Genomic DNA, 16,073 nt, shown 5'->3' with positions numbered 1-16,073 from the left:
AAACACATTATTTTTTTTCTTACCATGGGATACTGAGCTGAAAATAACCTGTTATTCATGCTTACCCTTTCAAAAGGGAAAGTAATACAAAAGGTTAACTCCAGCCATAATTTACCAAAGCGTGGAATTTGATTTCAGAAGTTAAGATATCAAGTTTTCCTCGGAAAAGGATAAAACAGTATTGGGTAAGTCCAAAGTTCATGTTCCCTTTGACTTCCAAATCCCCACAGAGAGGACAAGGCTTCTGAAAAGATTTACATGTGGCTTGTGACTGAGACAGGAAAATGAGGTCCTGAATAATTTTGTCACTTAAGAAAGCTAAGGGCCTTTACTGAGTGTATTTGTGAAAATTACTCTTAAAAGACTAAATTCTAGAAACACAGCTTACCAAGAACCATTCTTCCTGAAACATCCTGTGTTATTTACATGCTTTATGCTCTCCTTCTCTACTGCTACTTCATATTACAACAGTGGGGACTATCAAATTCTGATTTATTTCAGTATTAGGATTCACAACCTACACAATGGCATTTATGTATGTAAGAATGATGTATTTTTTCTTTTACTGCCCTTGAAGAGGGCCTTTCAGAATCCCAGATTCCTTTCTCCCACCCTTCCTTCCGTTCATTTTCTTTCCTTCCTTCTTTTCTTCTTTCTTTCTTTCCCTAGCTCTTTCTCTTCCAAGAGAGCCATTTGGAGGTGTATGCCTTCTCTGAATTTCTTTTCTTGAGCAGCTGAAACTCCCCTAGTTTCAACACGATTTTTGAAGTACAAATCTGTGTTAACACCTGTCCATCCATTCTGGTAGCCACCGCTTAACCCTTCTTCTCTTTGTTTTTAGAGTCTTTCCAACCACCTGCTGAGGAACATGTGACATATTTAGTTACTGTAAGCAGTTATAGAAGAACACAATGGCCTTTTTATGAAAGCTTAAAGTTTTCTTAAGTATCTTTAGAGGAAAAATTCCTCCTTGTATGCTGTCCTTGCTTCTTCTGGAAAGCAGTTTGTTCCTGCTTGCAGAATTACAGTGGAGGTCTCCTCTGCACTGTCAGCTGGTTTGGGACAAGACATAAGCAAACTCTAAGCCAACGACTTGGGTCTATCTAATACAAAACCATTTCATCTCTTACTCAGCAGATGAACAGCAACCTAAGCAAGGCAAAACAGAGGCTGTGGAACGACATGCTGTGAAACATCTGTTTGCTGACAGCACTGCAGCTCCCATTTCTCTGGTAGACAGATTCCTCTAATACCTCCTCCAGAATGGGTTTTCATTGATGGCTGAATTTTGTCCCACAGAAGATGGACATATCCTGAATCAGACAGTTCACTTGTAGCCAGTGAGTGCTGAGAAACTCCCACAGGGCAGAGAGAGTCCTTTGCCAAACCCACTTGTATGTCTGTTAAATCAACTCAGAAATGGTGTGGCTGTTTTTATGTTAATTTTATGCTTTTGGTTTCAGTATCTTGGTAGGCTAAATATAGTGGTTAATTTAACACATTTAAGCTACCTATATTAAGACTTAGATCTTCTAACTTTACATTTCCTTCAACAAGCCCATTATAATAGCAAAGTAACAAAAATGAATGTAAACTACTAATTCAAATCTTCTTCCAATACTAAACTACAAGTTTTGGTGTCCTTTTCTATTGGCTTCTCTCCTGCAGAAAAAGTGTGTCTTTCCCTATTAATATTATTCAATCTGTTCTGACTTGTTTTCATTCTTTTTAGAGAGACGTACCCCTGAAACACAGAGAGCTGGAATTAAGAAAAGCTAAATATTCTGGAATGTAATTGAGTTCAGACACTCTTGAGGGAAAGCATGGTAACATCCCAAAAAACACGGCAGATGTACTGAGTCAACACACAGAAACAGTGAGCAGCTCCTTCTTGACCCATGTTATACAAATGGTGTTATCCCGAGACACGTGAAAGTGGTACAACCCCCTACAAGTGTGCCACTGTCATATTAAATTCAGCCGCTTATGACTCCCCACACACAGAGAGGCACAACAAAACAGCTGGCAGGTGAACCCTAATAACTTTACCAGGTACGTTATCAGAGAAGCCATGTCCTGAGCTGACCCAAGGTTATCAATCCCATCATCTGGGGGGGGGGCACACACCAGAGGAGTCAACAGGGGAAGTTCTGTAGGACACCTCATTGACCAAGGAGGTCGCTCAGCTTGCAGGGGTATATGAGATACATGTGAAAAGCATTCTGGGATGGTACAAGGGTTGTTGGGGGAACTTTAGGAGAGGAATCAAAGCAAGAGATCAAAATCATTTGGGGAAAAAGTAGTATGGGAAAATAGAAGGATAATGAGACAAGGAAACTGGTCACATTTAAAGAAGCTGCTGGTTGGTACTGCATGGCCGTGCCCTGGACTGCATCACCACACTCTGTCCTGTTTTACCAGTAAATGCTATTTCTGACTCTTTTTGTGAGTGTTGTTTTAGCTGAGCTTTCTAAATCACAGCAAAGTTACGGACTCTACGCGCCAAAGTTTTGTGAAAATGCATTACGAGAAAGCAATTTTTTATGCCACTGCTCTTTTTAAAACACAACTAACGATACTGCTGCTTTCTCCAGTCCAGAGATGGCCTGAACGAATGACATATTAAAGTTTGTATCCTGCCTGAATTTTCATATCTTTTTTCTTCTTTTTGGGAAGGCTAAACTAAAGCTGAACTGATGTCTACAAATGCTTCCAATGAATCCAGCTGAAATATCAGGATACATAATTTGCTCTTTTTGACACTCATAAGGGAAATAGGTTTAATTGTTGAAATGTAGTAGTCCTCACACTCAACCACTTAAGCCACTTAAAAAACTGGAAAAAGTCAAAGTTTTTTAGACAAACTGCAATTAGAGTGTTTTCCCATAATTAGGAAGTATGGCTGTGGATCATAACTTAAAATCACTCAGGAACTAAGGAAGTGAAACAAGAGGATCCTTGAGATCTCTTCTATAACTGATTTAACTACTTATTGAGCTCATTTTTAAAAAATTCCAAATAGCAGTTGCACAATTAGCCTCTTAATTTTGCAAGAACTTCAGGATTAAAAAAAAAATAGTATTTATTGATTTGAAATGTCCTTTTTTTACATGCAGCTCCATTAGGTAGCATGTACCATGTTGTTCTACTTACTAATATGGATATAGGAATGGGAAGCTCTTAAATTGCAGTTTTACCTCATCTTCTAAAAAGCAAGAATTTGGTTGTTACCAACCTCAGAAAACTCCACATGTTTAAAAATTTAACTGCATATAAAGCAGTCAGTCCAGCTCAGTCCTGTTTACCGCAACACACCCAAGCAAAAAAAAAAAAAAAATTCACCTGATGTCCTCAGCAACATTTGGATCCAGCAAACTTAAAACTAAAAGGCTCTAAAAAGACATTGCTGTCTGCCTTTTAAATCTGTAGCTCATCTATGAATTATTAGCACCATGTTTTCTTTCTTCAATTACCAAGTTGAGAGAAATTACCTATTTGTCAAGATAATGAACAGATTGCCACTTATGTCAACCCACCAATGGAAAATACCAAGGAGATATTTGTAAGGCCCGGGATAAATATGTCAGACCAAAACCTTGGACCTGAAATTAAAACCTAACATTAGAAAAATAACCATTTAATATAATTTCATCATAAGGCAATACGAGTTAAGATTATATGAATGAAGTTTATTATATGAATAAAGAAATGAGTGACTATTCATCCCTTACTAAAATTTTGCTTACTTGAGTCAGTTGAAATTTGGATATCTTTTGTTGATCCTTGTGTTAACCCATCAACATCATCATCTTCATCTGTAAAAGAGAGAGATTTTTAAGAAAGGTTTTTTGTTAATTTGAATGGAAGGGAGAAGGTGTTTGTCATTTAAGAACAGTTTCCATCAAACAAGCTAACACAAAAGGAACTAGTCAGAAAAGCACACTTTTTTTTTCTACCTATTTTATGATAATAATTCATAGCATTAAAACAGGATTACAAAAACAAATCTGCATTGTCATGTAGCTACAGTGAAGGCATACATGAGATCCTTGTACTATTGGCTTTAATATTTTAACTACTGCATTTCATTCTTTTCTGAAGTCATGATGTTTGACTGTCACTGAAGTATGGATGTTTCCATTAAGTTTTAAATTACCAAATCAATCCAGCCTTCCAATCAGAAATAATGGTGTTACAGAAGTGATTTCCACAACTGAAAAACAAAGTTACTGACACCCAAAGAGAAAGAAATTGCTGCTCTCCAGAAGAGGACTTTGACAGTAAGCTCATCAATCTCACTAAAGCTAGGAGCTAACATGTCAGAAAATAATGCACCCCTGTAAAACCATACATAAAATATTAAAAAAAGATTGAAATAAATGCTGTGAACATTTTGCATTTACTTTTGTGCAGAACATCTTCATTGCGTTCTTACTCCTGACACTCAGGGCCATACAAGACCACTGCAAATCCAAACATGATCAATATTCCTTCTCTGAGGGTAGCAATAGAGTGCAATGCAAGTACTTATCAAATAACGATATTCACACTCACACCCACTGAAAATCCCAGTCAGTCCTGACTGGGATGCAGGCAAAGCTCCCAAAAGATATAAGCCAGACAACACCTTTGTAAAACTATGCCTTGCAGCTGAGGGAGAAAGCAGGAAAACAAACCACAAAACAAGAAAGAAAGTATAAAATAAAACAAGCGAAAGCAGATCTTCAGAGCAAAAGAGGTACAGGGGAAGTCAAAATCTTAAAGCAGGAGAACCTTCCAAGACGCAGAATCATAGCATGTCAAGAAGGGTACTGGGCAATAGTCCTAAACTTGACACCAGGTAACTCAGTGAATATTTGGGTAATGCTTCAAGTGTCTACAAGAAAGACCAACAATAATGCTTTTAAGATGTGGCTTTTAAAATATAAAATGAGTGTTGAGATATTTTCCCTGTTATAGCTGACAGAAACAGATCAAGTTTCAAGCTGGAGAGAAATTTAGACAATATGGTCTTGAAACAACCCAGAATAAGAGAAAGCTGAATGCCTTTTTGAATTTCACTCCAGACAAGTAAGTTAAAAAAAAAAAAAAAAAAAAGTAAATATAACAATAGGAAATTACTGCTCCTGATTGCTCCCAACCCTTTTCTTTCTCAGTGTAGGTGAGAAGAAGCTGACTTCTTTTATTACATTTTCTCCTTCAGTCTGAATAGTAGGGAAATCTACACCAACAGCATCCTGAAACTATTCCAGTGAAGTTCAATGACTTCTTTGAAATTTGTTATGATAGGAATCATTTGGAGGAACTACCATTGCATCTCCTGGTAGCACAAGAGTTTAAAAGAAGCCTTTTCCAGCACAGAGATGTTTGCTGAATGTTGGTGATGAAGCTTAGCATTTACACCGTGGCAAAAGCTACTTCAGACAAATAGTCCCCAGCAGGTCAGCGATGATGGCTGTGCTCATTCACTGTATGGGACAAGTCATCTGGCACTTCCCAACTACCAGCTTGGGAAGAGCTATGCCTGCAGCAGGCAACTCATCCAGGCAACTGCCAACACTTTGTAACCTCAGACTGGTCTTTTCACAATCTTATGAGTGATGTCTTTTGTCAGCTGTGGCAACAGAGGAGCATTCTCTGGGCATGCCATGTCAGGAGAACTTCTTAATGAACCTGCCATCACAGAGAAATGCTAATTATCCTTCAACAAAGGAGTTCCTTGCTCCCATGAAACACCCCTAACATGCACATAATCTTTAGCAAGATCTGCCACTCAGAGTCTATGCTTTTCTCCTGGAAAAGCAGCACAAACTCCTGGGGCAGCCGTCCTTAGCTGCTTCATTGTCAGAGGAGCATTGAACACATCCTAAGAGTATCAGGGAGCTGCTGGATTCATGACATATCTTGGTAACTTTCAGCACATACCAGAAGCTAGTGGGGTTTTGTAAGAAAATGAAGGTCTGTTCTGTGAACATAGGTAACAAGAAGGACTAAAAGGCTAGAGCACTGAGCTTCCTCGACACAGGATGATGTGTGATTTAGTTCAAGACAATTCTTGGCTCCGCCTTTGAGGAAGAATTTGGGCAAAGAAAAAGAGCATATAGCAGTGGTATCCAGTGCTTTTGGCAGTCACCTGCAGATACCTGATCTTCAGCAGATGACTGAAAATGGCAAACATCCAGCAACAGGTCTCGAAGTAAGGCTCAATAAGATGTGGATGGTGTAAAAGGAGTCACGTGGAGACACCAGACTAGTATCTGAACATTCCGCACATAGGTGCTAAACCAAGATGCAAAAAAGCACTGTCAACTACGAAAACACAGACCAAAACACTTTATGCACAGCAGAGTGCAAGGAAGGTGCTGCACCACAAATATTACTCACCATGCCTTGTGCCATGGTCAGTGGCTCACTGACCATTAAAAAAAAGAAAGATGTAAACTGCTGAGGCAGCTGTCAAGGTCATAGGTATGCAACAGATCTGCAGCAGGAGGAAAGGGGAACATCCCCATGGCTCCGGCACTGCTCCCCTGCGTATCAGCAGCCCCTCCATCCTGAGAGGCTGCTGCCCATTGGATGATGGGGAGCTAAGCCCAAGAGGCAGAAATTCTCATAGGCAACAGGAAAGAGAACCTGTGTTAGAAATTGATTTTACAGAAATTCATTTTTGCTATACTATACCTATACCCATGCAGGCTAAGGACTATAAAAATGCATTCTGGCTTTCCAAACAAGGTGAGTTTTAATCAATTTTATATTTCCCCCCTTCATATCACAATAAAGGACTGGAAATGGTCCAAATTAAATTAGTGAATATTTCTCCATCCCTATGTATCTGCTTCTGACCACAAGCTGGATTCTCTCAATTCAAAGGCTCAGACAAACTTTTCCATTAAAGCAATACAAAAAAGCCATTCTTACTTTAAAAAACTTTGACTATGCATAACATGAAATAACACACATAGCATGTAGCGTAAGTGTTGAAAGAGAAAACCTTTTCTTCCATCTCTTAAAATATTGAAGGAAGAGACTAGAAGGTGTAGCTAAAATTGTGTAGCTTGGATTCTTTAATTTAAGGCGTTCCATGTTCCATTTTATTAAGAGGTGATTTAAAAATAAAAAAAAAGTGGAAGTCTGACATATTAGAAGAACACACCACTGTTGAAAAGAGAAACTTGTTAACATCAGAAACGTCAAACCAAAGACTCTATTTTAAAGGTTTGTGACTAACTTATCTTAGTTATAATAATCAACTTTATCTTCACTTAAACCTTTGGGACACTTGTGAAATACCTAACAATAGAACTGAATCAAAGTTCACAGTGAATCCTGCAGCAAAATGAAGCTCATTCAAACTCTGTGTTTTGGTTACTTCTTATGTCGGAAGCATTAGGAACTCCAGGATTTTCAAGTGGGTGCTATACTACATCTTTTACCACTAGCAAGCAAATTCATTAAAAAGAAAAAACACTGAAAAAAATCCAGTCCACAAAAGCAATCTAAACCCCTCCTCTCTGCATTTGACAGGTCACTGGACTGTGTCTGGGTTGTGTAGACCTTGGGTCATGCTGTTCACACAGTAGCAGGACTTCTGCTACAGCTTCTACACACAGAACACACGGGTCTTGCTCATGATCAGCTCTCCTCACTAAAACCAAACCTGAGTTCAGAGCAGAAAGTTCAAGAGCAATCTGCCAGGTTGAGAAAAGAGCAGAGCAGTTGCAAATATTTAACTTTCATGAGCTGTATTTTGCCTACCTTTTATTTCCTTTCCTATTCCATTCAAGCACCAAAAGAAAGGTTTTACAGGTGCATAATAAGCAAAATACAAATTAAAAAAATACTTCCATGTACCTCAGGCTTAAAAAAAAAATCTTGTTCCTGAAGAGCTGTTAAACAAACATTCACTCTAGATGGCAGCAGAACATTATCCTGCCTAGACATATGGTATTGTTTCAGTACAGAAACCTTAAAAAGGACAGATGCTTAATCCAAGAGACAAAAGTATCTGTACACATGATATAAGAAGTGTTTCCAGCAATGATAACACTAAAACCACAGATTTTATGATTTTATGTTTTCACTTTCTTTGTTTCAAGGATAGTGCACAAATTGCCCTGCACCAGTAAACAGAAGTTTCTGCACTCTGTATAGCATCCATTAAAAAATCTCCAACCTCTCCCAGAAATAGCAAGAAGTTACAGTATTGCCACAAAAGCCAATAAAAATTAGCAATAATATACTCAACTGAATGATGACTCTAGGTTAAATACACTCATCAATTAGTTGCATTCAACTTTGAAATTTTTACCTGATTCTGTTTGCAAATTTTCCGATATCCGAAAACAATGCAATTTGCTGAAGTTGCGAGAAAACAATTGCACACAGCTTGGAGGAAGAATCATATTCCTTAATCTTCCAAAGGTACATTCTGGTGGGACAATTACACAGCAAGCAGCATGAGCCTATAAACAACAGCATCCATTAAGAACTTGTGATACTCATTGAAAGTAAATTTATTCATAACAAGCTATGACTGAAATTGTATCATTCAGGTTTGGAATTATATAGACCTTTTGTAAATCACATTCATTAAATGAATGGCCCATCTGCCACTCTAGATTTTTATTTGTTTAATTCAGGTTTTGTGTTACCAATAATGGGGAGTCTTAATATGTCAAGAAACCTTCAAGGATCATGAATCTGTTCTATTAAAAATGAAATGTTTTTATACAGCTACGTGGAGAATTTTAAAGTTTTGTTCTCAAACTCTGATATTTCACTCTATTTGGGGAAATATATTTACTGGGGGAAATAGAAAAGGTGCACAGGTTATACTGAATGGCTTGAAAAGAGCTGTATCCTCTTATGTAGCTGTACCCACTTGCAGATTCAGAGGTAAGACGGTTTTCAGTTTTACTCCAAAAGGTGATTGGATAGTTTCTGCCTTTATACTGTTGTAAATCTTCTGCCTTTATTGAATGCACATACCTTTGTATGTATGGCCACACAGCATGTTACATTTCTTAGACTGTTCTCAAATACAGTCCTTCCCACCTCAGAAATTATGTCGCAGATTAAAATACAAACCCCACAATATTAAAAAAAAAATCATTGAAATCATACCTGAAATACTGAATAACCTCTAGAGTTTTATTTTAAATCATTACTACATGGAGTACCTCATCTAGCCTTAAGTAGCAAATTAATTATTTTTTACATATACTTTCAGTTTCCACCTCATCTGCTGCTACTTTCACTTCCATCATTTTAATATGAGGTGGCATTAAGTGAATAGACTAATTGTTATCTGCACCACACACAGTTTATCAGTGTGTGAAAAGCTGTGGTTTCCAGAATTATAATTAAAGGGTACCATCAGCTTGCACGGGAAATAAACATGTGTCATTGAATGGAAAAACACAGAAACTGATATTAACAGCTTAAAAAAAACCCAACCACACAGGTTAAGACCTATTCTATACTGAAATAACAGTAAACATATTAGAATGCTAAGTCTTTAACCTTGCAGAATTCATGATTTGAAAGAAATTCTGATTTAACACAGAAAGTGCCCGCAGGCTTCTAACCACAGATCTATAATGATTAGGTCCTGTTAAATTCCAATGGATTTACACAAAGCTTCACTGTCACTTTGAGAGCTGTTCATTAAAATTACTATGAGGAGGATTTTAAAAAATCAGATTTCCCATCTAACACATAAAATATATATATATTCAAATAAGTAACTGTATAGATTAAGTGTATTTACAAAGTGTATACAAAACATATTTATACAGTGTGCAAATAAATTATGTTTATATCAAGTGTCCAAATAAGCACGTGCCCATATATATGTGGTTCCCACAAATACATGCAGCAGCACAACATACCAGGATGCCACACCATTCACATCTCATGCCAGAGAGCACCTCAGAAGACCCACAGGTTTTTTTGCAAAATTCACAACGAGCACTTGAAGAAAGGTTTCCCTCCCTCCAGTGGTGGTGGTAAGTATCCTGAGGGAACACATCATAACTTGGCATTACATGAATCAGATACACATGAATTTTCAATACAACTTTAAAATCAGCAATTCAAATAGCTCTGAGGAAATAGCAACAGATACCAGGGCATTAAGTTTTTCTCAAGATAAATACGTATCTTTAACAATCTAACATTTCACTAAAAAAAGAAGTTTTATCAAACTATAAAAAAAATATCACGTTTTTCCTTCACAGTCCACTAAAAAAAATTATTTTAAAAAAACATCCTACAATGTCAGTATTCTGTATCTACTGTGCTGTGAGAAGATAAGAAAAGAGGCAGTTTTGCCTCAGTCAGACTGCAGGAAGCATGAGGATAAGAGAACATTTGCCAGGGATGCAATGCAGCCAATAGCAACATACAGAAAAGTTTCTTTTGCAAAGAAACTTTTATATAAGATACTTGATTTTTTTTTAATTTGGAGGTTATACACATTCCATAGATCTTTCAGCAAGAGTTCAAAAGCATCATGAATATATCAGCATTTAAGTTTATCTCACTCTTTGTAGTATATTCTGAAGTCACATATGTCCTTTGCCTGCCAATAAGCAACTAAAATGCTTTGATAACTGGCAGCATGTGAAACTAAAGACCAAGACTGCTCCTCCTCTAGTCCACAAAATGCACGACCACCTTCCCCTGCAGAGGCATCTGCACTTACATGGTCCAGGTGTCCATCTTGGTGACATTGCCGGCAGTCACTGCAAGCAAACAGGATACAGTCTGTGTGCACATGTAGCTCACAAACTAAAAGCACAAAAACAAGAAAGCTTCTTTAGGCAGGAAACCCCAAGGTTTTTCTGCATCTCCTTCTGACTTCCCTTCAGTACTCTTCCACTACCCTTTTCACACCATACTTTCTCTCGTTCATGCTCTTTACATTCAGCAAAAGTAGACAATAAAGAAGTTTACCAGCATTGTTTTGTGTGTTCCTCCACTTCCTCTGTGTTAAAAAGATGCAGCAAATATAAAGGAAAGGCTGAGCTAATTTTGCTCATAAGCAGCACTTGTCATATTTCCTCAAATTACAGCAAGTTAAAGAGTGTACAACTGCTTGGCTTTGTCTCGTAGTCTCACAGGAACTGCTGCCTACTCCAACATACCTGTGCCTGAAGGCTATTTTGATTCAATCACCATATATAAGGTAAATCACTATTTCATTGTCAAAGAAAAGGAAATAATTTTTTCAGAGCACTCTCCTAAGTAAGGTTAATATTGCCTTCCAAAAGATTGTAGGTACTGTAGGTGGAAGAAGTTTGAGTGTAAACTGTAAATGCTTAGGCAAGTTTTGGTTTTAAAATACCTTCATTATTTAAAAGCTGACTTGAAATACCAGATGTGAAGGAAAATAATCTGCAGTTATGCTACAAAGGATGAGTTACAAAAAAAACCCCCACAAAACAAAAACTAATAGATCTCAATATCTAGCTTCATCATTTCAAGAGTTAGGAGGGTTCTCTGTGGGCCTCAGAGACAGCGAAGGATAGAAAAGATCCTTCTCCTTCTATAGCTGCTTTGTAAACATTTGTATTGCTCTGGGAAGGCTTCTGACTATTCATCAAGTAAATGAAAGTAAGAGACGAGCATCAAATTTTTCAAATACTTTTTCTGTTCCAGTCAAACAAGTTATTTCTCCAAGCATATCACAAAAATATGAGAACTGTAACCTGAAGATTGTAAGGTAGCAACTGCACACATTACCACATTATCTGAAAGTATCTTGAAAACAACTTATTAATTTACATAGAGAATAATACCCAATTTGAAATCTCTTTGGACTCTTCCAGAGCAGAATTAACATTGTGTTATTCTAACCCCAGAGAAGACAATCTCCCATCACACCAAAGCAAAGACTCGTGACTAAGTCAACCACAAACACACAGAGCTCCCCATGCTCCATGTCTTCACTGCACTCAAGAACTTCTCTCTGAGCTGTGGCACAGTCCCTCCTCCACTCACATTTCTCCCTGTTCATGGATGTAACAGGAATATTTTCCATTTTGTCAGTTCAACTAACCAGGCAAACTAGATGCTTGCAGTCATACTCTTGCCAATGTGCAAAGTGTCCAGTGTTGCAACTTCAAGGAACTAACAGAAGCATTGGGGGTTTTATTGTTAATTCTGCCAATACAGACATGCTCAGCCATTTGCTATACTTTGTAAGAACACAGAGGGGCTTTTACCCTTGGTTTAATTCACATCTGCTGCTTCTAGCACCAGCCCTTGCCCAGAATTGGTAAGAAAGTTGTTTACATAAATGGTGGGAGTGTCCTAGGGGATTAACTCCCTTAGGGGATTAAACTGACTATCCTGGTGTAGGAAAGAGGATGCTTTTGAATGTAAAGATCAAATTAGAGGTCCTACAAAAAGAGCTAATTTTTTTCACGGTGGCTACAATGGGGCTGTGTTTTGGGTTTGTGCTGCACACAGGGTTGATAATATAAAGATGTTTTAATTACTCTTGAGCAGGGCTTACACAGAGCCACGGCCTTTTCTGCTTTCTGTACTGTCACGCTGGGGAGGAAGTTGGGGGAAGTTGAGAGGAGACACAGCCAGGACAGGTGACCCAAACTGGCCAAAGGGATATTTCAGATCATCTGACATCCTGCTCAGTATTTAAAGCTGGGCACACGAAGGAGGAATGGGGAACATTTGGAAGTGATGGCATTTGTCTTCCCAAGTCACCATGAGGTGTGAGGGGCCCTGCTGTCCTGGAGATGCAAAACACCTGCCCACTCGTTGGGAGCTGGGAATGACTTCTTCATTTTCCTCTGCTTGTCTGTGTGTGGGTTTTGCTTTCCATATTACACTGTCTTCCAATTCTCTCCCTGATCCCAGTGGTGGGGCAGGTAGCAAGTGACTGTGTGTGGTGCTTGGCAGCTGGCTGGGGTTAAACCACAACAAATGGATACAATGCAAATGCAGTAGAATAGAGTAAGAATATGAAAGCAAAATTTAGAAAGCTTTAACTAAATTGGATCACTAAACTAAAGCTATTTGCAATAGTTAAGAGGGTATAACTAGTGACAACTATTTTCTTTTCATATTTCTATGTTTATCTAATGGCACACAGGTTCCGAGTCTTACTAAGACAGATCACTAGAAAATTCCCTGTGCTATCTGTAGCTCACAGAACATCCTACCAAACCGTCCCAGCCACACGGTAGTTATACTAAGTGACATATTCCCACTAGTCAGAACAGTTTGGCTCCATTATGCAACTCAACAGACAAAAGCAGAAACAGAAACACTGCGCCATTCTACGTCTAAATGCCGTAATCAAAGAGGATTGCTTCCCCTACACATAAACATAGAAAAGCCATATTTAATAAGACATTAGCAAAACAGTGATTTTGGAAGCAACTCAATTCCCTGAAGAATTGATTTTTCATTCATTAGACTTTTTTTAAAAACAGTTCAGAGGTACTATTCCTTTATAAAACAGTTAATTCTATTTAACCTCACAACTCAACTGAACAACTAATAGACATTTAAGACAAGGGAGAGTTGAAGAGCTCACCTACATCAAAATCAGTCATGTACTCATGCCAACATGTATTTCAAATAAAAAAATCTGGTATTTAGGTGATTTCTTTAATTACTGTTTTTCAGAGAATCCATGTCAGAACTCTCAGAGCAGTACTATTCTGAAAAATAATATTTTCAAATATTTTTCCATTGAAGGTATCTCATCCTCATTACAAGTAACAGATATCTGAGACAAGTAACACAGGAAATTCTACATTCTTTTCTAGAAATACGAATACCTGATGATGCTCTGTACCAAAAGTTTCCACTGGAAACAGAAATAAATTACTGCAACGGGACAAGTCTTTCTTTTCCCATAATAGCTCCCCATTCTTTGCCCATCTCAGGCAGGGGTTCATTGCACACCACCACAGACTTGCTCAAAGTAAGTTGGAGGAAAGGTGAAAAGAGCATACAGGTGTGACAAAATTTGCAGTTTATGGAAGGTGGTTGATTTATTATTCCTTAGTTTGAAGTATGCCTTCCCACAACCAATGAATGGATAATAAACAAACCAAAAATTTCTCAAGCACTTGAGGTATGCAGTGTAAGGAAACTGTAGGTTACTGGGTGGCGCACAGATGGCTGTATACAAGTATGGTTTAAGTTACCTTCACATCGAAAGGCAGGTGACTCTAGGGACTTCCTGCACACAGCACAAAACTTTCTTTTGTAATGTCCTGGAGGCCCAAAACAGTGTGCAACTGGAACCTGCCAGCAAAGAATGCATAAGACATCATCAATTTCAACTTGCAAAGTGTCAGTTAAAATTCATAGAAGCTGCTTTATCTTGCAGCAATAGGGCAGTATATACAATGTAAACTTAACTAAGCACAAGAATAAATAGACAGATGAAACATCCTTTAAAAATAATCATACTGTATAGAAATATATGATAAACACTTAAATGTAACTTTTTAAAATTCTTGGGAATTAATATGTATTGTTTATATTTTTAAGCTGATTAGGTTCTTGATGATTCACAACAACATGAATCCAAAGGCTTCCTTTGGGACACACCTGTAGTCGCAGCTATTCTTCTGAGCATTCTTAATTGAATCAAGGACAATTAAAGAGTAATTACTGCACAGGTGAACAAAATACCCTAAAGACATGCACAAGACAACTTTTAACATCTCAGTGCTGCCACCGTTCAGTGCTCTCCACATGCCTTTCAGTTCCTCTCCTAATACAGCCCGGCCACTGGCTGACCAAAGGGTTAGTCTCCCCGTCTTATCTGAAGCTTCAAAGCCTGAATGGTATCCATCACCTGAAGTACATCCAGATTGAGGTTCCTCTTGATTGTAGGTTGATAATGATAGACTATGATTTTCTCTCGCAAGAGCTGTCTGTACCAACCGTTTTGGCAATGTGTTTCTTACCATTAACTTACCTTAAATGTTTTTTTTCTTGCTTAATTGATTTTATTAATTATTAATTCATGATTAATAATGAAGATGGGAAGTAATAGTACCAAAGGAACAACAGGTGAAGCAAAGAAAAGAAGAAGAAACATACTTAAGCTTCATACCTGTTCTAGAAACTACTCTTCCTACAAGATGCACAGCTCTGCTGAAGTGACGTTCACATTAGAAGGAAAGAACGTAACTGCATATTTAAAGTCCTGGAATCCAAATGAGTTCCACAAAAGTTTGCCGTGATTTAGGTATTTAGTATTATGCATTTTGCATGCCCTTCTTGCTATAGTGAAGTTTTACACATCAAGTTTATCTTGTGGTTGTATTTCTGGTAAATACAACTTTCTGACAAAGCATTATTTAGGTTTCAAAAGAAATTAATCATTCCCAGTAAAACTTTGGAAATAATGACTTCAGATACATGTAGTCACAGATAGCAGCTTTTCCTCTCAGATATACTGGTAAAAAATTCTTCAAGGTTATTCATCAGGATTTGAATTTTTCTCCTTGTATATTGAGATTTTCCTGAGAACTATTAGCAGCAAATCTGTCACGTACTGAGAACACAGAATTTGATGACCCAAGGAGTTGCTTCCAGTTATAAAAATCCAATTCCCACAAGAATTTTCTGTCTCAGAAAGTATGGGAACAGTTACATCAAACAATCCTGTAATTCAAGTATGAACAGTGAAAGAAGTGAGATAAAATTTTGCCAGATGCAACATAAGGAGAAAAGAACAATGCTGTAAGTTTAGTCAAGAAAGACCAGTAACCCCCAAACTGCAAAGCATGTGGTTCCTCCAGTGCTCCTCATAATTAAGCTTTGGGAGAAAAAAGAGGACAAAGAGAGGAATGAAATATGCTTGCGTTACCAAACATGAACAGGACAGTGCACAGTAGCTGACCACTGAAACAGTCACCAGCTCACTGCCCCAGCAGACCATGAGGAATCCTTGGTCTCTGACTGACCAGGAAACTGCCCATTCAGGTCCCATGCTCCCCACCAATCAGGGCTGAGAGCCAGTCCACAAAAAAGACTCCATATCAGTATCGCACATACGATACATAACAGCATTGCCT

General features: G+C 37.9%; 1 protein-coding gene across 1 annotated transcript in view; it reads right to left on the bottom strand.

Annotated features, from left to right (window-relative positions):
- DGKQ (diacylglycerol kinase theta) overlaps window positions 1-16,073 on the bottom strand; it is an 89,079-nt gene that overhangs the window by 42,820 nt on the left and 30,186 nt on the right. The window contains exons 3-7 of the mRNA XM_053932529.1: window positions 14,187-14,286; window positions 10,709-10,794; window positions 9,894-10,019; window positions 8,312-8,465; window positions 3,747-3,815 (exon numbers count right to left, since the gene is read on the bottom strand). Coding sequence (XP_053788504.1) covers window positions 3,747-3,815; window positions 8,312-8,465; window positions 9,894-10,019; window positions 10,709-10,794; window positions 14,187-14,286 — 535 coding nt within the window. The remainder of the gene's footprint in view (window positions 1-3,746; window positions 3,816-8,311; window positions 8,466-9,893; window positions 10,020-10,708; window positions 10,795-14,186; window positions 14,287-16,073) is intronic.

The sequence above is a fragment of the Vidua chalybeata genome, chromosome Z, assembly GCF_026979565.1.
Source record: "Vidua chalybeata isolate OUT-0048 chromosome Z, bVidCha1 merged haplotype, whole genome shotgun sequence".
NCBI classification, from domain to species: Eukaryota; Metazoa; Chordata; class Aves; order Passeriformes; family Viduidae; genus Vidua; species Vidua chalybeata.
The sequence above is the reverse complement of the archived record's forward strand: the minus strand, read 5'-3'. Positions and strand labels throughout refer to the sequence as shown.